The following is a 22,502-nucleotide window of genomic DNA, read 5'->3' on the forward strand; positions in this document are numbered from 1 at the left end:
CTGAGCCTGCGCTCTAGAGCCCGTGAGCCACAACTCCTGAAGCCTTGGTGCCACAACTACTGAAGCCCGCCCACCTAGAGCCCGTGCTCCGCAACAAGAGAAGCCACCACAATGAGAAACACGTGCACCGCAATGAAGAGTAGCCCCCGCTAGCCTTAACTAGAGAAAGCCCGTGCACAGCAACGAAGACCCGGTGCAGCCAAAAATTTTAAGAAAGGAAATAGAAAACGAAAACATAGATTAAAATATCTCATTTGGGGACTTCCCTGGTGGTCCAGTGGTAAAGACTCTGCCTTCCAATGCAGGGGATGCCACAACTACTGAGCTCGCATGCCTCCACTAGAGAGCCCACACCGCAATGAATGGTCCTGCATGCTGCAACTAAGACCCAACGCAGCCAAAAATAACAATAAATAAGTAAATAAATAAAATATCTCATTTTTCAAATTAAAAATACTTTCAAAACAATAAATAAAAAATACTTTCAGGTAACTGCGGTAATAAAGAAAACTCTGAAATTACAATATATTAAGACAATAAGGACTTAAGCAATGTGTAGGATGTCATTCACATGTCTCAAAGGTATCACAGGACTCACAGGACACGCTCCCAAAAGGGATTTTTTTTTTTTTTTTTTTTTTTTTTTTTTTTTTTTTTTTTTTTTGTGGTATGCGGGCCTCACTGCTGTGGCCTCTCCCGTTGTGGAGCACAGGCTCCGGACGCTCAGGCTCAGCGGCCATGGCTCACGGGCCCAGCCGCTCCGCGGCACGTGGGATCCTCCCAGACCGGGGCACGAACCTGTGTCCCCTGCATCGGCAGGCGGACTCTCAACCACTGCGCCACCAGGGAAGCCCCCAAAAGGGATTTTTGATTTAAATCATTTTCTATTTTTTGAGAAGGAGAGGTCTCCGCATTCAGCACAAGTGGCCTCCCAACTCCAAGATTTTATCTTAAGCACCGTCAACATCTAACTTGAAGGAACGTGTGCGCAGCTCCCCTCGCCAGACGCGGGACACCCGCACACGTAGACAGTCAGCTTCAAGCGCGCGGCGGTACCCACCGACCAGAAACTCCCGGGGGCGGGGCGGAGGGCGCAGGTCACGGCCCCACGCAAGCCCCTCCTCTCTGGTCCCGCCCTCCTATGCGCAATTTCCGGCCGACCCGGAAGCAGCTCTTCTGGCTCGAAAGTCCGTTGCCTGGCGTGTTTCAGTATTTCTCGTTCAAACTCGCTCGTGGATTCCCTGAGCGCCGCGTCCTCCACACCCGGAGTCCCGGGCCCCTCGACCGCTACCGTCCCCGCCCGCGGGGAGCCCCGCCTAGTCGGGGGGAGCTCTGCTGCCGGGGCCGGACCTGAATCTGTTCCGGTAAAATCGCTGCGCGGCTGGTCCTCGCCCCGACCTTTCTGCCCCGGTTCTTTTCACCGTCTCCGCTCCCCACCCCGCGCCTCGTCAGGTCCCTCCCGGTGTGTATTCTCCGGCCTTCGAGGGCGGCGTCGGGCCGTCCCGCCGCCTCCCGACCCTGCGTTCTGCAGCCCCCTGTCCTTTCCTGAGTCTGCGGCCCCATCCTGGCTTCACTCTGGGGCCCAGCCCTGCTGCTCTTCAGGCGTTCCCGTCGCAGTTACCTCCTCAGAGAGGCCCCTGAGCCCAGTGCTGGGGGCGTTCACCCGTCCCCGCCCCGTGACACCCCGCGGTCTCCAATCCCATCCCACCGGCCGCGCCTGCAGGGTGTGTTTACATTCCCGGGGCCGCCCTGGAAAGCGTGCTCTTGCTGTGCAGGGGCTGCTGCATTCAATTCCTGCGACTGCAGAGGTGCGGCCGGGGGATGACGAGGAAGGAGCGAGATCAAGGGAGAACCAGGGAGACACTGAGATAGCAAAAGCAGGGGTGAATTGAGGTTGAGGGAGTGGGTCCCCTGGGCTTGAAAAGACCCGCTAAGAGTGAAGGAGAATGACCTGGGCAGCAGGGGAATAAATGAAAATAGACAAAAAGAGGATCAACAGAGAGATGGAAGAGGGCGGAGAGGAGGGAGTTACCAGCACCAGTAGCAGCGGGGGCAAGAGAAAGGTAGATCCTGGGTTCGTTAGTTTTGTTTTTAAATGTCCAACTTACAGTCCAGTTTACAGGTATTGTGTCAGATTCCGATGATGAGGTCTCAGTGGTTTTCCAGGCTTCACCACATGTTGAAAATATTCTTCAGTGCTTAGCAAGTAATTTTACACTATTTTCAGTGTGTTCTTACTAAGGATATCGGTAATTTTCTGTGTCAACAGTCAAAACCTAGATTAACCACTTAGTCTGATGTTTAACCTCTTTATCCCCTTATATGAGCTTTTAACTTAGTGGGCTGTGAACTGAAGTTTCCAGCCAAGTATATATATTACCTTTGTCGTGTCTCTGAAAGTGATCAAGGGTGAGCTGGATTGTCCTCAGAAGTAGTTGGAAGAGAGCCCTTCTGCTCATGGTGAATAAATAGCTGAGCTGTTTCCATTGCTGACCTCCTTTTGTGTTTTCCAGTGCTACTAATTAGGTCTTCTTAAGAGCATAAATTTTTTTTTTATATTTTATTTGTGGCTGTGTTGGGTCTTCGTTGCTGCACGTGGGCTTTCTCTAGTTGCGGCGAGCGGGGGCTGCTCTTCCTTGCCGTGCGCCGGCTTCTCATTGTGGTAGTTTCTCATTGCAGAGCACGGGCTCTAGGCACACAGGCTTCTGTAGCTGTGGCACACGGGCTCAGTAGTTGGCGGCACATGGGCCCTAGAATGTGTGGGCTTCAGTAGTTGTGGCTCGCGGGCTCTAGAGCGCAGGCTCAGTAGTTGTGGCGCACCGGCTTAGTTGCTCCGCAGCATGTGGGATCTCCCTGGACCAGGGCTGCAACCCATGTCCCCTGCATTGGCAGGCGGATTCTTAATCACTGCACCACCAGGAAAGCCCAATGTCATTTTTTGATGGTTTTAATATGGTGTTCTGGAAAAGAGGAGTTAAATACTTGAGATTATTGTGATTAAAATCGTGAAAGGAAGTGGCTCTTGCTCAGGAATAGGAAATGTGATTTTTAGGGGCAGGCAGGGGTGAGAAGGGCAAACCCTGCGCTGTCTCATCCAGGCCGTGTCATTCCTGAGGACAGTGCTGGCTCCTCGCCTCTGGCCTTTCCTGCTGACCCCCTTGCCTGCTCCAACACAGCAGGGAGTCCCGAGGCCACTCGACAAGGGAGGGCGAGGACTTCACAAACGAAGCCAAGATCAAACGTCTCTCTCCAATGAGGAGGGAGAAGAGGGCACTTGACTCTGAAGGGAGCCGGAAGAAAAAGCAAGAATGCTGTGGAGGGTCAAGGAGCCAGGAATGGGAGGGAGACTGAGAAGCTCAGGAGCAGGAGGAAGGGAAACGTCTTCCCCTCCTCACCTGAGGTGACCCTGTGCTCAGCAGGTCCAGGAGGAGACCGTGGGGTCTGTGACAAAGAGGAAGGCCATCCGGCTCACACAGTCACTGCTGCCACGGAATATGTGGGCTTCCGTAGGATGGGAGGGTATTCTGAAGGAATGGGCCGAAAAACCCATCTGCCGGTCTCCTGTTGAACGCCCTGGGTCCCTGTGGTTTCCCTGGCAGCAGGGGACAGTCTTTGCCACTTAGTGAGTCCCTTCCTGTGTGTGGCTGAGGCGTAGGGAGGGGGTGTGAGAGGCACACCCTCCGCACCAAGGGAGGATCTCAAGGCTGATCTTGGCTGAGAAAGAAGCTTTCCACGCGTCTTTATTAATTCCTTGATTTGACTGTCAAAACTTTCATTGATTTCTGTCAAATAATCTGTTTCTCCATTTTATTCTTTAATCTTTTATTTAAGCTTTTGTTTCTTTTAACTTTATCTTCTTAATTCGTAACAGTTTGAAATGTCAACTCACTCTTGTTTCCTTTTACTTTCTCTCGGTTTATAAAGTTGAACAAGCCCTCTCTGCTCCTATCAAGTGTATTTAAAGTTAAACACTTTTTCCAGGTAACAACTGTGGCCCTATTCTATGGAGTTGATACGTTCATTCTTCATGGTGGTGATGACTCGAATTGGCAATGGTCATTCGATTGTATTGTAACCCTGTTGTTTAAACTGTCATTGTCTTTCAGATTGTTAGTTTTGTTTGTACTACCTGATTATTGTTTATTTTCATTTTACTGTGATAAGCATATGTGGCCTACTTGATATATTCTCTTTTGCATTTAGCTAAAATTTTCTCTGTGGCTAATTACAAAGTCACATTTGATGTGTGCACTGGGTGTACTGAAGTCTGTACGTTGGGAGAAATGGGGATTAAAAAGTCTCTACATTTTGGATGTACACACATATACACACATGTTCATCAAAGTATGTGTGTATGTGTCTTCCAGGGAATCTGGCCTCCTGGGAAGAAGGCCAGTCTCAGGGACCATGCCCTGCGCACCAGCACTCCAAAGCTCCACCTACTCTGAACGATAAGACTGGAGCACTTTCTCAGCCCTGTCTCGCTGCACTTTCTGCCACTTTCCACCCTGCAGCCTAGAGGTAGGTATCATTACTTTGGGGTCCTGCTTCTGAGCCTAGGACTGTTGGTGGGCAACTGTATGGCCCCTCCCTGCCCTCCTGTGCTTGCAGGACCGTAGAGCAGCATGGGCAGCTGCCTGGTTCTGGGCACACTTAGAAGGTACTGCATGGCCTCCAGGCAGCAAGGACCTCCTCTTTAGCTGTCCACGCTTGTTCTCTTGTGCCTATTCCAGGGCCTCCGAGGGGTCTGAGGACATTTTTCATTGAGCTTGGCCAGCCGTGGATTCCCTCCCCAGGCCTTGCAGGCAGGCTCAAATGGTTGCTGGTCCCCAAGATGACTTAGAATGTTTTCTAGAGGCTCAGGCAGGCCAGAATGTCCTCGTCTAGTCTCTCCTGTCAAAATGGCCACTCCAGGCCTCCTGAACAAACTTGGGAAATTTGTGGACACTCGTTTCTAGAAAGGGCGCTGGGAATGACGTGAAGGCATCTGTGTGACCCCCTGTAGTCCGCTTCAGTAGGCTCAGCACCCTGCGTGGGCAGAGAAAGCTGACGCAGTGCTTTTTAACAAGAGTGATAAATCATAATTGTTGTAATAAGTACAATCACCGTGATTAACATCAATAATGATGATGGTCTTTATGACAAGAGCAATAATAAGAAGAAACTGAAGGAGATGGGAGCATAGACTACAGACCTCAGTGAATGAGTGATCAGATACCCAGTAGGACTTGGGGTGGTTCGAATCAGAATCCTAGGTCTGCTCCTTGAAACGTGTTCTCTGAAGGTGAAGGGCAAGCAGCAAAAGAGAAAAAGAAACACCGGAAGTGGGGCATAGGTGAAAGCAAGGGCTCCTAGGAGATCATCTGCAGGTGAGACTTGCCAGGAGGAGAGGAGCCCAGGTCCAGGGCCTCCCTGCCGCCCCATCCCATCCCCAGGACGTCTGGCGGGAGTGGGGGTCTCCCTGGAAGGCAGGGATCCCTGCTCCCCTACAAGGAACATTAAGCCCCAGCACTCTCAGCCCTGAGTTCTGGCTGCCTGTCTGCCATCTGCTCTTCCTGGGTCCTTCAGTATCTGTCCACCCCTGTTCCAGATCTCTGCCTGGGGCTGCTGGAAGGTGTCATCTCCCTTCCTCTGGCTGGCAGGAAGCCTGGGAATAAAACACCAGATGAAAAAGGGGGCAATAACTGTGAACAAATCAGAGGATGGGAAAGATTTTTAACCATATGAGTACTTATAAACTATAGACACTCAAAAAAATCAATTCAGAGCCAGAACTAGATCCCATTCTACCTGGAATAGACTTTATGAAGAACTCTGTGAGATCCTCCATGATAGAAGGATGGTTTAAGGGAAGATGCAGTAACATGTGGCACTCTGTGGACAAGAAGATAAAGTTGAGCCAGAGACTTCTTAAAAATGCCATGAAATTTGGTGTAACTACAGAAAGCAGGAAATTCATATTACCTTGCTGTAAAAACTCCTCCAAAACAGGCACAGCATATGAACACTCATCGCCCAGAAGTGCTCAAAGAAATGGATGTACCTCTGTAAACATACGAAGGTGCACAGACATAAAGATATGGACACAGGGGAATAGCTCTCTATATGACAGTGGGAGGGCAAAGTATTGAAACAATGATACAATAATGTAAACGTGCCTTGCTTAATCTTCTCTGACTGGTAACATTAACAAAGTGAAAAATCCTACTTCATGTGATGAAAGAAAACTGGATTCTCATACGTTGCAGATAGAACAAAAGTGTGCTACATTTGGGGTTTAGCAACCAGGCAGTATCTGTTCACTTTTTAAATACACATGAGCCCACAACTAGAATGCATCTTCTGCCAATCTCCCTCAAAGTAATAAACTCATTATTAATTAAGAATGCCAAGTAAAGACATTCATGTTGACATCACTGTAAGAGGCAGGAGAAACCAACTTAAAATCAAGCAGTGAGCAAATGGTTGATTAATTTGAGGTTCATTCCTGTATTGGAGCGATAGAGAAATTTAAGGAATACATTGTGTCTCTGGCAGAACACTCAGAGAGCATTCCAGCCTAATTTTTTTTTCAGTTTTTTTAATTGTGATAAAATACACATAGCATTTACCATCTTAACCATTTTATGTGTACAGTTCAGTGGCGTTAAGTGGTATTACATTTATTCATACTGTTGTCCAAACTATCACCACCATCCATGTCTAGAACTCTTTTCGTTTTGCAAAACTGAAACTAAATCCATTAAACAATAAATAGCTTCCTGTCCCCTCCTTCCCCATCCCCTGTCAACCATCATTCTGCATTCTGTCTCTGCCATACTGTATTGTTCTGCGTATTCCTTTTTTTGTATGTTTTAATACTTCTTTATTGAATTAAATCATAACATTGTTTTTGTCATATCATTTCCTTTGTTATCTTTACCGTTAACATGGATTTTATAGGTTGACATGTCTTTCACATCTTTCAGTTTCTCTCTAATCCTTTCAGTAGTTTTTACTTAATTCTTTTTTCTTTTGCTGATTTTAAAGCCTGTCATCCATGTAAATTAATGACTTTTTAGCATTGTCATTTTCCTTTCTTTTATCTCCCACTGTGGTCTTTTCTCTTAAATTATTAATAAATCTTAATTTATTTTACTGTGGAAGTTTTGGAGCTCTGTCAAGTCATTTTTCTTTCTTCTGTTGTCTTATAATCTCTTACTTTCATTTTTGTAATTATGCTTTGAAGTTCTGTTAAGGTTTTTAATAGTTTGTAGTCTGTTCATTACTAAAATTATTGGATAGTTTTTTTAAAATCAATTTATTTTTGGCTGCATTGGGTCTTCGTTGCTGCACGCGGGCTTTCTCTAGTTGTGGTGAGCAGGGACTACTCTTCGATGCGGTGCGTGGGCTTCTCATTGCGGTGGCTTCTCTTGTTGCGGAGCACGGGCTCTAGGCGTGCGGGCTTTAGTAGCTGTGGCTCGCGGGCTCAGTAGTTGTGGTTCGTGGGCTCTAGAGCACAGGCTTAGTAGTTGTGGTGCGCGGGCTTCTCATTGCAGTGGCTTCTCTTGTTGCGGAGCATGGGCTCTAGGCGTGTGGGTTTCAGCAGTTGTGGCTCACAGGGTCAGTAGTTGTGGCTCGTGGGCTCTAGAGTGCAGGCTCAGTAGTTGTGGTGCACGGGCTTAGTTGCCCCACGGCATGTGGGATCTTCCCGGACCAGGGCTCGAACCCATGTCCCCTGCATTGGCAAGTGGATTCTTAACCACTGCACCACCAGGGAAGCCCCTGGATAATTTTTAAATAATGTTTTGCTCCAAGGCATAGGGTTCCTTGAATATTAATATTCAATTTTTTTTTACCCCAACCTCTCTTATGCTTTAGTCTTTTAATAGTTACTGCTTTGGTTATTTTTTCCAACTTATTTTCACTGAGTTGAATTCTCCTTAAGCCACATCAGTTCATGGTGATAGTTTGGAGAGAATAGCAGGAACTCCTCCTGGCTCAAAGAAATGACTTTAACACAGGACATTTGGAAAGTTTGTGGGACCTGGTTGAGGTTTTCCACAATCTAAGAAAGATCAGCTCCTGAGGGGCTGCTTGCTTTTTTTTTTTTTTTTAGTTTTTTGGGGGTTTTGGGTTTTTTTAAATTTTTAAATTTTATTTTATTTATTTTTTTATACTGAGGAGCTGCTTTTATTTACAGTTCTCATCCACTCATGATCTTCTTTGATGCCTTCTATTTAGAAATGTGGGCAAAGCACAGTGATACCTAGGTACATTCCTTCCCACTCACAGGGCTGTTCTGTTTCATGTGCATAGTGGTTCCCTGGATGTCCCTGGATGTCCTTAGAAGAAAAATCCTCAAGGTAAAAAAAGTTATTTTATGTTTCAAAATAAATCTGCCCTGAAGTCAAAACCTAACATAATCCCATGGACAATGCCTTATTAGTCTTCCTACATTTTCCTTCCTTGTCCTTGGATTCTCCCATATGCTCTTGATAACTCAAGTAGGTAAACCATATTTATGGAATAACTTCTGGACATTGTGAACTGTCCTAGATATTGACTACCTTTCCCCAGTTATCAGATCCTTGCATTAATCTGGGGTTTTTCTTTCAGATCTGATTGAAAGTACTCTCCTCCCTGCTGGGTGACTCACAGAGGAAAATAAGAAGAAACAGTGCCCAGAATCCAGCTATTGCGCCACCCACCCACCCACAGACATTTAAATAACCCTCCAGATCCTCAGTCCCCTCAACTCACCCTAGAAGATTCCAGTTCCTCCTCAGAGTGCATGCATACAACGGGCAGCGAGCAAAGCTTGAGGACCACCCTGGCACTACTTGTCTCTGTGATGCTGAAGACATTCTCCTCCCTGTGTGTTACAGAGAAGATTCAAATTTCCAGGTATGGACCAGTGTCTGGGGGAGGGGCGTCCTCACTATTCTGAAGATCAGGTACCTCAAAGCTTGGGGTAGAGGCAGGTGTTTGAGGGGTGTAGAACATAGGACCCAGTCCAAGTGCACTAAAACAGAAACACTGGGATAAGAGCTTAGGGCACAACTGGAGCAGGGCTTCCAACCACTTTCTGGCCTTGTGGTCACGGAGGAAGACAGCAGGGGCTCGGAGGGGAAACCATGGGCTTGCGTCAGTTTCAGAGATCAATGTCAGTTTTCTCTCTCTGCAGAGTTTGTAAGCTTTGGAAGATGCTAGTTGAACATTCTGCACTATGGAGATGTGTACCTGACACCTTACAAGGTACATATGGCCTCTATTTGGGAAAATACTTGAGGGTCTCTGCTGTAAACCGAGCATGGCAGTTCTTACACAAAACCCATGCTGGGCTCCTTGGAGCGGGTATATGTGACGGCTCAGTAAGCTTTGGTATTGTCCAGGGGCCCTGAATATCTGTCATTCCACTCCCTGATTCAGGTTGAAAGCAGTTGTTTTTTGTCCTTTGATCATCGGAATGCTTGGGTGTTGCAGGGAGAGGCCCCGGTTGTCAGGCGTCTCTTCCAGAGACACGTGAGAACAGGGTTCCAGTCACTGAGTGTGGGGCTCTACATGATCTGAAGCATAAAGCCTTCTGAAGTCATTCCAGCTTTAATTAAGGAAGCTGGGAAGAGGTTCCCTCACCAAACTGAACTCTAGTTGCATGTTCTATACTTGAGGAAATTCCCAATCACCTAACTTCCCCAGTCCTCACAAGTGTGGAACTATACAACTGTGAAATGTCAGAGTCACGGATCTTCAAGGAAAGTGACTTCTCTCCACTGCTTTTCTAACACAACCTTGTCCTGGACCCTCTTCTTACCTTCCAAGGCAGGCAGATGATGAACCTGCCCAGGTTGCAGGCTCTGTGTTTCCTGGAGTTGGTGGACATTCCCCCAGTGACTGACTAGGGGCTCATGATGGCTTTCTCTGAAGTTGATTGACTCCACAGCCTAAAACTGGTGAACTCGTTCGCATCAGGTGGATTCCTGCAGGCAGTAGCCCAGCATCTTCAGAAGCTCAGTGTGAGGGTGGGCTCAACAACCGAAGTGTCGTCTCAGCTAGAAGGGACGGATTCCCTGCTGTAACTGGACCTACAGTATTCCTCCCACCACTGAAGACTTCCTCTCTGCTTCTGACATTCTCTCTGTTTGCCTCCGAATGCCAGATTCCAAGCCCTCCAGCTCCTGCAAGTCCACGCCTCAGACCAGGGCAGGGAGGACACCAGGGCCCTTCTTCAGGAGGTGCTGCTCCGCTGTGTGGCCACTCTCAGTTCCAGGCGACACTCGTCCGCCAAGTGGTGGCAGCGATGCCCCGGTGTAACTCAGGCCTACCCCTCACCGTCCTCACCTCCACAGCCTGCGTCATTTTTATCCGTCCCCTCCCTGCCGAGTGGTTACCCCACTGGGGTTCCAATTTTTCAGAGGCGTTTTAAACCATGAGAGGACATAACTCACATTAAACTGTGGTCAGGGAACAGACTTTTGAGCCAGATACACGTGAGCGTGAAACATAGTTCAACCAATTATATGCTGTGTAGTTTTTGTTAAGTCACATGAATCCTTTCCAGGTTGGTTTCATGAAACGAAAAGTGACAATAATAATGGCAAATGAGGGAATTCCGTGGCCGTCCAGTGGTTAGGACTCTGCACTCTCACTGCCAAGGGCACAAGTTCGGTCCCTGGTCTGGGAACTGAGATCCCACAAGCCGCATGTGCCGCGGCCAGAAAAACTGAAAATAATAATGGCAAATGAATAAATGGCAAGATTATAAGAATACTCCTGTTACCTAATATGTGATCAATATTGATGACATGTTTGGGTAGAGGGCTTCTTAGATCTTCCATAAGAGTTATCCATAGACTTTGTTGTCTGCACTTTCTGCTCAGTTTGCTTTGAACCTAAAACAACTCTAAAAAAATAAAGCATTTTTAGAAAAAGAATGAAAGGATATCATATTTTTTCCTTAATCCATATATGTGATTTACCTAATTAGTGAGAAAATATTTGATTAAAAAAGGCATGCCTTGATTAGATCTACATTGACTTGGTATCCAAATTAATCAGGGTGTGTCTTTCGATTTACATGATTGATGAGATTATTAGCTGCTTATAAAGAGGGATTGCCATCAAAAGCTGATTTATCTAGAGAGAGAAAGAAACTCTGAGTTCCTTTGGGTGGTGACCGCATTCTCAATAAAGAGTTGGCTTCTTTGGCTTTTTCATGGGTTTGGGTAAGTAGTAGAGAGAATTTTTATCAGGAAAGACAGACTCCATTATTTCGGAAGAGTTTATAATCAGGAAATGATGGTTTACATGACTGCAGCCACTTGGGGGCAAGTTTCCTTACTGTGGACATAGAGTTTCTCTGTATTTATAATTCATATGTAATGGTCAGAGGTGAACTTGCCTAATCTTACCATGCATAGGTAGATTTAGACCACTGGGAGCGCAGAGCATAAATAAATATCTAATGACTAATTAGATGAATGGCCTCAAGGAGTGGTGGAGTTCTGTGTAAATTAGGGCAGAGGGGAAGGGAAAGGTTTACCTTGGTTGGAGTTTAGTGAAAGTCTCCTGCTAGTTGAGATGTAAACTGATGTTGACATACAGTGTGTATGGGTGGGAAGCTTGTGCATGTGGCTTGGGTGGAAATGAAGGTTGATGGCCAGTCCCCAGTGTAGAGATAATAGCAGTAGGTGTGTGGGCTCGGCCAGGTCATGCACACATCAGTGCCAGGATGTCTGGTGGAGCCATTAGCTAAGATTGAAGACTAGAGGAGGAGGGATTTTTGTATTTGGCGGGGCAGAGGTATTGTCCTGAGAAATATTTCGTTTTAGGTGTACGTAAGTTTGCAAGGAGAGATGATGGCGCAGAAATGGAATCCAGACAAGAAGTTGGTCATTTTCAATAGAGATAGCAGTAGAAGAAATGAGAGCAATTGAATAAATGTGTGAGAGGAGAAGAGGAGCTCCCATTAAGTCTTGAGACACTTCAACAGGACCAAGGAATTCTTTGCAGAGGACTGGGAGAAGGACTGATTATAGAGTAGATTGAAGACGGGAGAATGAGGTTTCAGTTTAGGCTAGGAAAAAGTTCTGAAAAGGAGGTCGAGTTTCAACTTCTGTTTTCAAGGAAGAATCTATCTGTGGGGAGATACTTGGTGATATTAACAATATGTATGCATAAGATAATCATTGAGGGTCTTTGCAAGTCCAGGGAGAGGAGGACATGAGGGCTTACAGCTGTACTTCCACCTTGATGGTGAAGGGAGGATAGATGGGCAGGGACTTGAGACAAAATAGGTTCAGAGGAGATTTTTGCTTCAAGTTAAAAGACGTAATGAGCTTAACTGATGAGGGGGTGATGGACAGGTTTCTGGTAAAGGAGAACAAGAAAACAGGAGAGAAAGGAGTTCAGCTGGAGACGCTAGACTTAGCTAGAGGCAGCATGACCCGTCAATTTGAAGGGAGAAAAAGGAGTAACCCAGGGGTAGGAATGTAGGAATATCTGTAGCTATCATGATGGTGAACCGAGTTACTTTGTCACATCATGTAATCCGTCTGTGTTATGAACTGAATTGTGTGCCCCCAGAAGTCAAATATTAAAGCCATCCTCAGACCTCAGGGTGTAATGGTATTTGGAGATTAGGCCTTAAAAGCGGTGATTAAGTTAAAATGAGGTTCTTAGGGTGGGCCCTAATCCAATTTGGCTGGTGTCTTTGCAAGAAGAGGAGATTATGGCACAGACATGTCCAGTGGGAAGACCATGTGAAGACACAGGGAGAAGACAGCCATCCACAAGCTGAGAAGGGTGGCCTCGGAAGAGACCAACCCTGGCTTCACTTTGATTTCGGACTTAGAGCCTCCAGAATTGTGAGAAAATAAATGTGTTTAAGCCACCCAGTCTGTGATACTTTGTTACAGCAGCCTTAGCAAACTCATACAATATGTGTAGTAGGAAATAACCTCATCTTTTAAAATGTGAAGAATGTGTAGATTCAAAAGGCATGGTGACAATTTGAAATATTTATGGAGCAAATATTTGAAATATTTCTGTTTTGCTTTGCAAAACATAGTAGAGTTGCCAGATATATTTGAAAACAACTAGGAGTAGTGATTCTGTGTTTAGACAGGGGTCAACTTAGTAGTAGTGTGTGTCAGATGCAGTCGTGGAAAAGGCAGGTACAAGGAGTTACCTGCTATTGGGATTTTGCTGGGGAAATCCGATTAATAGTCCAAGGGACATAGAAAATGTTCTGTTCTTGGTAAGTGCCTGTTGAAATGAGTAAGTGTGGATTAAACTGAGCAGGAAAAATGTGGAGAGATGTAGCTTGATCTTTGAGAAGTGAAATAAGTACATTGGGGGTCCCCATGTGGTAGAGGACCTGCGTATGGGGTATCAGAAGGCAGAGGGGTTGTAGTTACAGGTTGGGGCTCCTGATTAATGTCAGAGGTGATATTCCAGGTAAAAGCTGGACGTGATATGTATTGCGTAAGGAATATGAGCATAGGAGACCGGCAGAACAAAATTAAAATTACAGACGTGTCATTTCTAGCTGTGACTTTGTTATATGATTAAATTTTTGGACCTTTTCTGTGAATGTCATTTGTTATATTGGTAAACAAACTAAAATCGCCAGGTTTACTTTAAGGCCTAAATGAGTGAATATACATAAATATCCAAGCACTAAGTCATGTTTGATACAAACTTTTTTTTTTTCTTTTTCTGGACCTCAGGTACAAATGGGTGAGTTAATCCTACTTTTGTTTATGATGCATTTTCATCATTTTCCCATGAAATATATTTAGTTATTGGTATTTTAGGGGAGAATTTACACTTTATAAATGTTTTCTGTGTGTCTATTGCACACATTTGTGTGCAAATATATATATATATATATATATATATATATATATGTGCATGTACACATACGTGTGTTTGTGTATAATGAAATTCAGGGATACTGCAGCTAATGAAGATTAATGCAGAACAGGATTTCAAGGATTTCAGCTACCCCTTTACTAAGATAACTAGATGGAGTTAACTAGATTTCCTCCTAAACCCCAGTCATCCCTGACACAGAGGGCTCAGACAGTCCATGACAGTAACACTATGACTCGTGTACCCCTCTACCTTCTGGAGCAGTGGATGTTAAGGACTAGGCTGGCAGGGTGGGCGCCACAGTTCCTCCAAGTGGAATAAGTCCTTAAGTTAACTCCCTCATAAAATAGACTTTTAGTTGATTGACTTCCAGGTCCGTGGGGGTCAGATCCAACAGAGTTAAGGGAGCACTGCCATGAATGCTGGGGAACCCTGCCAGTGTGTAAGTCAGAATAATGAAATCTGAGAATTCCCAGTGTTTACCTGCAGGTGGGAACCAAAATCTACGTGCAGCGTGGGTCAGGGGTCACTGGTTTGGAGTCAGGGAGAGAACTGAATAACTGGGTACCACAGGCTAATTAACATATGAAGCTCAATACTTTCCATGTTCTTGTCTGTAAGTTACTTGTATTTCTACTTTTTAAATTAACAACCACAGTTAAAGTCGTCTTACTTTTGACCCTGGGAGAGGAGTAGAGGCCTCTGTGTGTTGCCAGTAGAGTGTGCACTGCATGTTTGTTGGTTAGACTGGGCGTCACACCCAGGTGAAGGTTTGGGGCTTCATGAAAGTGTGCACAGGACTGGAGTCTCACGGCTTCTTCTCCATCCTCAGCTCTGCCTGCTTAGTGCTTGGACTGTCTGTGAGTGAAAACCCAGAGAAAGACTGCTCGCAGCTGGTTTACTGACAATGCAGCCATTGGTGAGTAAGCAGTGCGTCTTTCTGCTGGAACTGCACACACTGCTGCTGACAGCAGATGGGCAGGTTTCTCTTACTTGCATGGATGTTCTAAGTGCAGTCAAGAAACATTCAGGGATCTGAGCTCCAGTGCAATTTCCCCAGCACTCTGGCATGGTTGTCATGGGTCAAGAACTCCTGAATAACTAGTATCCTTCCTAACATCACACTCTTTTATTCCAGCCTCTGCTAAGCTTGTGTATTTACAGAAGAGGTGAGAGAAGTTCTCTTACTCTAATCTGTCCATGGTCTCATTGGGGAATAATTCACTCGTTAATCACGTTATTGGCTATCGTGGTCTAAGGTTGTGGTGAATAGAGATGAGGGAGGAGGAGAACATTACAGTCCAATAGGGAGGCCGAGGTCTCATCAGGTGAGTTCAGTCAGTCCTTTCTTCACAGGCCCTGGGTGCGGGCTGTGAGCTGTGAAGGGAGCACGAGAGAAGCTGAGGCCAAAGGAGGCATGAGGAATCATTTATTTTTTTCCAATTTTAAAGTTTTGATGGAATATATTTGCTCTTTTAGGAACTTCTTAAAAAGAAAATTAACCCTTTTTTTCATTTTTGGTAACTGGAATTAATGTATAGGGCGTATTATTTCCTTAATTGTGGCTCCATATTGAGGAGGAATAGAATAAAATTTAAGACTCTGTGGAAAGTTTTGAAGAACTAGATAGACCAAAACCAGTGAAGAGGCTTCTGTTATCCTTTAGCAGAGAAAGGCGACAGTGAGGACTGGTGGTTTGAGGTCCCAGAAAAAATTGAGAGTGGGGGTCCTCCCACCAGAGGGATGGGTCAGGTTGGGTCTGTCCTTCAGGACAGCCACCCCAGAGTCCCCCCAGCTTGTGCTGCTGAGCCATCTGACCTCATACCTTCTTATGAACACCCAAGTTCTGTAGAGTTCAGCGAGACCACGCCTGTTGATACCAAGTCCTGTATGAAACTTGTTTATTTCTGAATAATGCTGGAGATGGTTTCAAGGTTCTCGGACATTTTAATAAGTAATAGACTAAGGCTTTTATTTAATACATGTTTACTTAGGTAGGGAGAACTTCATTAGTTCATTGGATCTTTCAATACTCATAACAGGTTATTAAACCATTTAATAGATGAGTCTGAAGTTCATTTAGAGGAATGATACAACTACAGTTACGGTTTAAAAGTGGCAAATCATAGTTATTGTTTGCCTTGGATGTGTCAATAAGTTATTTGAAATTAATCAGGAAGAGTTTTATGAATTTTCAAATGCAGCTTTTAATCACATGTCTGAACTCACAGTTACCAGTTTTTTGGGAAAATTTCCAGGTTTTTTTTTTATTATACCACACTTCGTGTGATATTCCTTTATAATAAAGGTTTATTAATTCAGACTGTGTATATCTCTGTGATATATTGAAAAGCAGATGCCAGCTCAGCACTGAGAATGAACTGATGGGAACCCCAAACTCAGTTTGATCTTTCTGTACACCCAGCTTCTCCACCCCTTTCCTCAGTGCTGCCATATGAACCCTTCTGCTCTGGACATTAGTAGGGGCTGCTCTGTCTGAACCACAATATCCATGTTTAGGAATCAGTGACGTTTGAAGATGTAGCGATCAGCTTCACCCAGGAAGAGTGGGCCCTGCTGGACACATCCCAGAGAAAGCTGTTCAGAGATGTGATGCTGGAGAACATCAGTCATCTGGTCTCCGTGGGTGAGTCTGTCAACATTTATGTATGTATGCAGGTGGGTAGGTAAGTAGGTTGGTAGGTAGGTAGGTATTCATTGATTCAGTCAATAAGTATCTAGAACAGCTTCTGCAAACTCATTCCACTCCCTGTCCTGATTCTTTCATAGACCTTATAACTACATGAGAGAAAGTTGTTTAATATATTACTTACATCTAGTTTGTCACCCCACTAAAATGTAGTGTTGACCACAATTTAATGTCTTCCTTACTACTCAATCTCTAACACTCGGAACAGACCCAGGAAATCAATGAATGTTTTTGAATGCATAAATAAATTGAATAAATATTTTCTAAATATTCTGCTCTAGTCAGTATACTGAGGCTTGACAGCAGACTATAGAAAATAGCAAAACCTTGATTATTCTTGTGGAACTTATGTTTACCGGCATCTGTTTGAAAATAATATTCAACCGACTGTGGAGATATTTAATTTCTCCATTTTTTAAAGGACTGAGGATTCTGTGTTCTGTCTTTGAACTTGGCCATGGACATCAGCATCCAGAGGTCTTCACTATTTTGGTCACATGATCTGTACTTCAGTGTTGTTGCCTGGGCTGAACTTCAGTGGTCTCCTTGTTCTTCCTCAGTAGCGTGTCCTGATGATAATGCCCTTTTATTAGCACAGAACTCAAAATCCACCTTTTTTCCATGAACAGGGTATCAGCATTGCAAGTCAGATGTGATTTTCCAGCTGGACCAAGGTGAAGAGCTGTGGATTGAAGGAAGAGGATTTTTCCGAAGCCACAGTCCAGGTATGCAGCAGCAGCCTGTGCTTCAGTATGAGGAGGTGCCTACTCAGTGAGTGAGTATGTACTTAGAAACATCAACTGAAGATTTTGTTAAGTGAGTGAGGTTTTCTAAAACGTAGGTGAACAACACTGGGGCAAAATTCTTTAGATGTTATTATTCCTTACATATTTCAGTCACATTCATGTGTACTCCTGCCATTATCTTTTTTTGGCTTTAGGGAAAGTTGAACTTTCACATAATAACTCTTGTTCTCATCCTCCCCTTTGAAGGTTTTCCCTCTCTCTACCCAACATCTCATCTCCATTTTAATATTTTCCTATTTCAGTCCTGAAAATCTTTACTAATTGTCAATGGCCTACAATGTGTTTCTGTTTCCTGGAGCAGTTCCCATTGAAGTACCAATTTTTGAAACATACTCATAAAGGTCTTGGAACTTTTCAACATTTTCATTCCCCTAATGGCATTCTAATTTTTTTTTTTTCAATTATTTTAGGCAGGGAAAGTGCCCTTAAAGAAATGTTAGCCACACAGCATATCAGCAGCAAAGACACATCTACAATCATCCCACTGGTAAGTTTCCTGAGTGTTAACCCTGGTCATCCAAATTAAAGACCTGGCAATGGAATGTTAGTAATTGAACACAATTGCCTGATTTACATTAAGTTGGGATTAAGCTATTTCTGAGCAAAAAGTTATGGGTGGTTTGAATTTAGTGCAGAAATTAGCCTGAGCTCAAAACCATAACCTCAGATCTTAAAAAAAAGGGGCAACCGCATAAACACTGCTCATATGCCTAGTCTTTGAAACATATTGCAGTCTTCAAAATTAACCTATAGCCTCTGCAGCTGGGAGGCTATAAAGAGAAAGCCTTTGTGTATGCAGGGAGTAACACATCAGGCACATGCAGGTCATATCGGAAGGATTTTAAATGGAGACTCTCACTGAATGCTTTGTTTTAGATTCGCATGTAGAGAAAAGAATGTATGTATGTGGACAAACCGTTAATAGCCTTTTATCTCCTTCCCAAAAACAGGTATCTCACGCTCCAGAGGATCCCTTCGAATGTAATGATTTGGGAGATGATTTCACTCATAGCTCCACACTGAGTCAACATTTGTTAACTCACGTGGAAAAGACACCCTATACCAACAAACAGTGTAAAAAATCCCTTAGTGACCAATCGTACCTTAATCAACATAAGCAGACCCACACTAGAGGTAAATCATGTGAGTGCCACCTGTGCGGGAAAGCCTTCAGTAATTGCTCTAGCCTTAGAAGACACGAGATGACTCACACTGGAGAGAAACCGTATGAATGCCATATCTGTGGGAATGCCTTTATTCAAAGCTCTGACCTTAGAAAACACAATCTAACTCACACTGGAGAGAAACCATATGAATGTCATCTCTGTGGGAAAGCCTTTAGTCAGTCCTCTAACCTCAGACAGCATGAGAGGACGCACACTGGAGAGCAGCCATATGAATGTCAACTCTGCGGGAAAGCCTTCAGTAAATGTTCTGCTCTTAGACGACATGAGAGAACTCACACTGGAGAGAAACCGTATGAGTGTCATCTTTGTGGGAAATCCTTCAGCCAGTGTTCTGCCCTTAGACGACATGAGGGAACCCACAATGGAGAGAAAATTATGAATGCCTTCAGTAAGTATTCTGACCTCAGATGACATGGTATTATAAATGTAACAAACGTGGACAAGACTTCAACCATAGCTTTAACATTTAAACACACCAGAGGACCCACTTCGAAGAAAACACTGTAATCAAAGGGGAAGATCCTTCAGTTATCCTTATTCAACTTGACATATGCAAATTTATATGCAAGAGTGTCCATATGTGTGATATTGATGTGGCAAAGCCTTCAGTCAGTGGTCTGACCATTGATGACATGAGAGAACTCATACTGTCAATAATAACAACAGCTCTAAACTTTAAACACACTAGAGAACTTGCCATCAGGGAGGATCCAGGTCTGCCATCAATGTGAAAATGCTTTCATTTATAATCCATGGTTAAACAACATGAGCAAACTCCATTTGGGAGAGCCCCTAGGTCTAATCACTGTGAACAAACATTCAGCCAAGCACAGGCTTGATGTGCGCAAGAAAACTCAGTGAAGGAATGAATAACCACTACAACAGGAAATAAGAGGATGAAGGCTCTTAAGGAATACCAAGTAATTCATCCAGGAGAAGTGATTCAATGTAAAATCATGAGAAATCCTTTATTCATAGAGCCACACTTGTGGTACCTGTGTGGACTCAGACTGTACAAAACGTGCTCAGTGTCAGGAAAGAAGGATGACACTTCAGTGATCTCTCAATTCATAATCAACGTTAAGGTTCTCACACTGAGGAGACAGCAATCCTGAAATCAGTGTGGCAAAAACTTCATCTAGACTTCACATTCAGAAAAGCTAAGTTGAAGGGGTGAAAAACCCTTTAAAAGAGCCTTTAACATACAATTCAGCAAATAATTCAGAACTTTGAGAGAACTATTTATGGGGAAAAACCTGACATATAAATGCAAACAGTAAAGTGATCTGGGAATACTGAATGCAGAATTTTGTAAGAAATTAAACTTTTTCCAATAGATTATTTGTAAATATTTAAACAGTAAAGTCAGTTGCTGAAAAGTCTAGTCTGTTGGTGAAGGTGTAGTTTTCTCCATGCAGCTGCAAACACAGATCTGGGTCTGCACTCCATGGCATGTCGGGGAGACTCGGCCCGATTCTCTGTCTTCCCTTTCTCCATAGCCCCTTCCACACAGCTCACCTCCACTCATTCCAGCTTCCCACCAACATCAGCTGTCTCATCTATGCACTGGTGGTGACACAACAGGGGCCTTCACCCCACTGGCTGGTTTCTCAATGTGCCATCACCCTGGCCTACCACGTGGACAGTATCATGGACGTCTAGTGTAAACCATGGGGTAGTCCCCAGCCTGTCTCTGCCCCTGGGCTGCTCCACGGGGCCAGAGACACAGGCAGCTCTGTTGTTCCAGGCCAAGAATACTCCTTGGATTTTTCCGTGACGCCCGTGAGTTGAGCTAGCTGGGGGCAGGAGCTCATCGTACGACACCATCCCACATCTTATTCAGGTGAGTCCTGAGTTACGCACCTACTTGCTTCCCAAAGGAGCCACTATTGTGCCCTCCCCACCAACACACACACACACAGCAGCCCTGAAAAGAAGACCCCAGTAATAATATCCCCTAACCTATCAGACACCACACAAGCCTGTCTTATTAACTTAATGTTCTTTTCCCCAAGCAAAATGAAAGTTCTCTCAAAGGAGGTCTCTCCTGCTTTGTGCCTAGGGCTTGGAAATGTGTTGCCCTTCAACAAACTTCCATACTGAACCTAAACCTCAAGGGAAGTGTTCTCAAGAGATAACTCAGCCGGTTTGTGCTCTTCCCAAACTAGCACAATCCGAAAATCATAGCTTGACAGGCTGATTAAGCACATCTTGGGGTGAAACCGATACATCATTATCATTAATTTTTTTAAAAAAAAGTGATTCTACTGTTCAGCTAGGGTGGAAACAGTCATGTGTGAGAATGATGAGCAACCAAAATTCAACATCTTGGTGCTCTGGCTGGAGAGGTATTGGCTGTGATCAGGCAGGGATACATGGAAGTGTGAACAAGGGTTAAGTGGAACAAACTAGTGAGAAGTTCAGATATGGAAGACAGACCCCATGGGTTATTTCCACTGTCACAGCCCATGAGACCTTGTTACTAAAACTTTCTGTGGTTCAGTTTCCTCCATTCTAACGTAGAAGTAAGCTTAGTGCCTCTATCTTAGAGTAGTAATGAGTACTACTGAGTTGATACTGTATACACCAAGTTGTTACTGCAGGTAGTAGGCACTTTGTGTTTGCAAATAGAGAATATTTTTTATAAATTGAGATCTGGAAACACCACTCTTACCTCATTTTTATACTGAAATATTTCATATCACTTAGAAATATAATAGATTCTTATTGCTACTACATTTAATCTGCTTAGGAACTACATAATTTACCCTAAAGCTATAGTTGACTTTAGCTGTGATCCTGGGCCACAACTGAATTTGAGACTTATTTGGTGGCTTAGTCAGAAATCACCTCCTCTGCCTGTGTCTCCACGAGGGAAGGACCTGGCGCTGCTGGGGGCAGGGCCTGTGTAGGTGCTGGGACCCCCAGGAATGATGTGCACACTCCCTTCTCAGATGAGCTCATGTCCCACTGGAATCTATCTACACTGACCTATGCATGTGAGTGTGCTGGGCATTTTCAGTGAGATCAAGGGATTTCAGGACTGATCACATGAAGTCATGACCACAGAGGGGTAGCATCACAAAATGAGATGTATTGGGTGGCACAAAGGTGCAGCTTCCCTGTCAAGGATAACTCCTTCCAGAGGCTAGAGTGTTGGGACCACTACCAGGAAGGGGAAGATAACAAAGTAACACCTGGGGGAGAAGGTGTGTGGAAAGGGGTGGTGGTTTCATTGTCCAAATGAAGTCTCTCAGCCCAAAGATGGGGAGTCTCTTGGTCAGAGAACTATAAAAGGCCAGCAGCAGCTTAGAGACTTGTATAGTCCATGGTTTACCTTATCTATGGTCAGCAAATGTTGGGTGCATTTTCACAGGGTATGCACAGCAGGCAGGCTCTAAATGGTTAAAAATCTAATTTGAGCTGTGTTTAAAACAATTCAGAATATAAAAATTTAAATTTGGCACTGGTGGGCTTTTGAGCTAATGGGCCCAGTCTCTTGTGAAGACATAAACAACAGGCGCAATATGCAAGCACCATCTTTGACTCATTTATAAAACACTACTTGATAATTTCAATAGATTTTTTTCTTCATATTCACTGGTTATTTATTTTTGCCTGCTCAAAACTGATGTTGCAACCCTCTATTAGTATTTTCTATAATATAAAACATAGAGGTGAAAACTCATAGCAATTTTCAACTCCAGAATTCCTATTTGACTACATTTTATATTTTCTATCTCCTTATCGAAACTCTTGATTTGGTGAAGCGTCATTTGCCTGCTTTTCCTTTCGTTCTTTGAGCATCGAGATTGTTGTGTAAAGCCTTTGTCTCGTCAAGTCCAATGTCTGCACTCCCTCAGGTACAGTATCTGTTTTCTTTTTCTTCTCCCTGAGGATGGTTTGTACTTTGTTGTTACTTTGCATGACTCAATCTTTTGTTGA

At 44.3% G+C, this 22,502-nt stretch overlaps 1 protein-coding gene across 8 annotated transcripts; it reads left to right on the top strand.

Annotated features, from left to right (window-relative positions):
* The first annotated feature begins 1,152 nt into the window (after positions 1-1,152).
* On the top strand, positions 1,153-22,502 carry LOC131747553 (zinc finger protein 705A-like). 8 transcript variants are annotated; one of them, XM_067022740.1, is made up of 11 exons: positions 1,153-1,462; positions 4,368-4,521; positions 8,599-8,886; positions 9,167-9,237; positions 14,687-14,773; positions 16,375-16,501; positions 17,194-17,289; positions 17,781-17,857; positions 18,321-18,945; positions 20,305-20,400; positions 22,328-22,502. In XM_067022740.1, the coding sequence occupies exons 5-10, from the start codon at positions 14,762-14,764 to the stop codon at positions 20,346-20,348; spliced, it is 981 nt and encodes a 326-aa protein (XP_066878841.1). In that variant the 5' UTR covers positions 1,153-1,462; positions 4,368-4,521; positions 8,599-8,886; positions 9,167-9,237; positions 14,687-14,761; the 3' UTR covers positions 20,349-20,400; positions 22,328-22,502. The 8 variants fall into 8 exon arrangements, with proteins under 8 accessions (XP_066878841.1, XP_058905471.1, XP_066878845.1 ...); XM_067022742.1 differs by lacking the exons at positions 20,305-20,400; positions 22,328-22,502 and adding an exon at positions 8,275-8,345 and having other exon boundaries at positions 1,165-1,462; positions 18,321-19,941; XM_059049488.2 differs by lacking the exons at positions 20,305-20,400; positions 22,328-22,502 and having other exon boundaries at positions 18,321-19,941.

This window comes from Kogia breviceps, chromosome 20 (assembly GCF_026419965.1).
Source record: "Kogia breviceps isolate mKogBre1 chromosome 20, mKogBre1 haplotype 1, whole genome shotgun sequence".
NCBI classification, from domain to species: Eukaryota; Metazoa; Chordata; class Mammalia; order Artiodactyla; family Physeteridae; genus Kogia; species Kogia breviceps.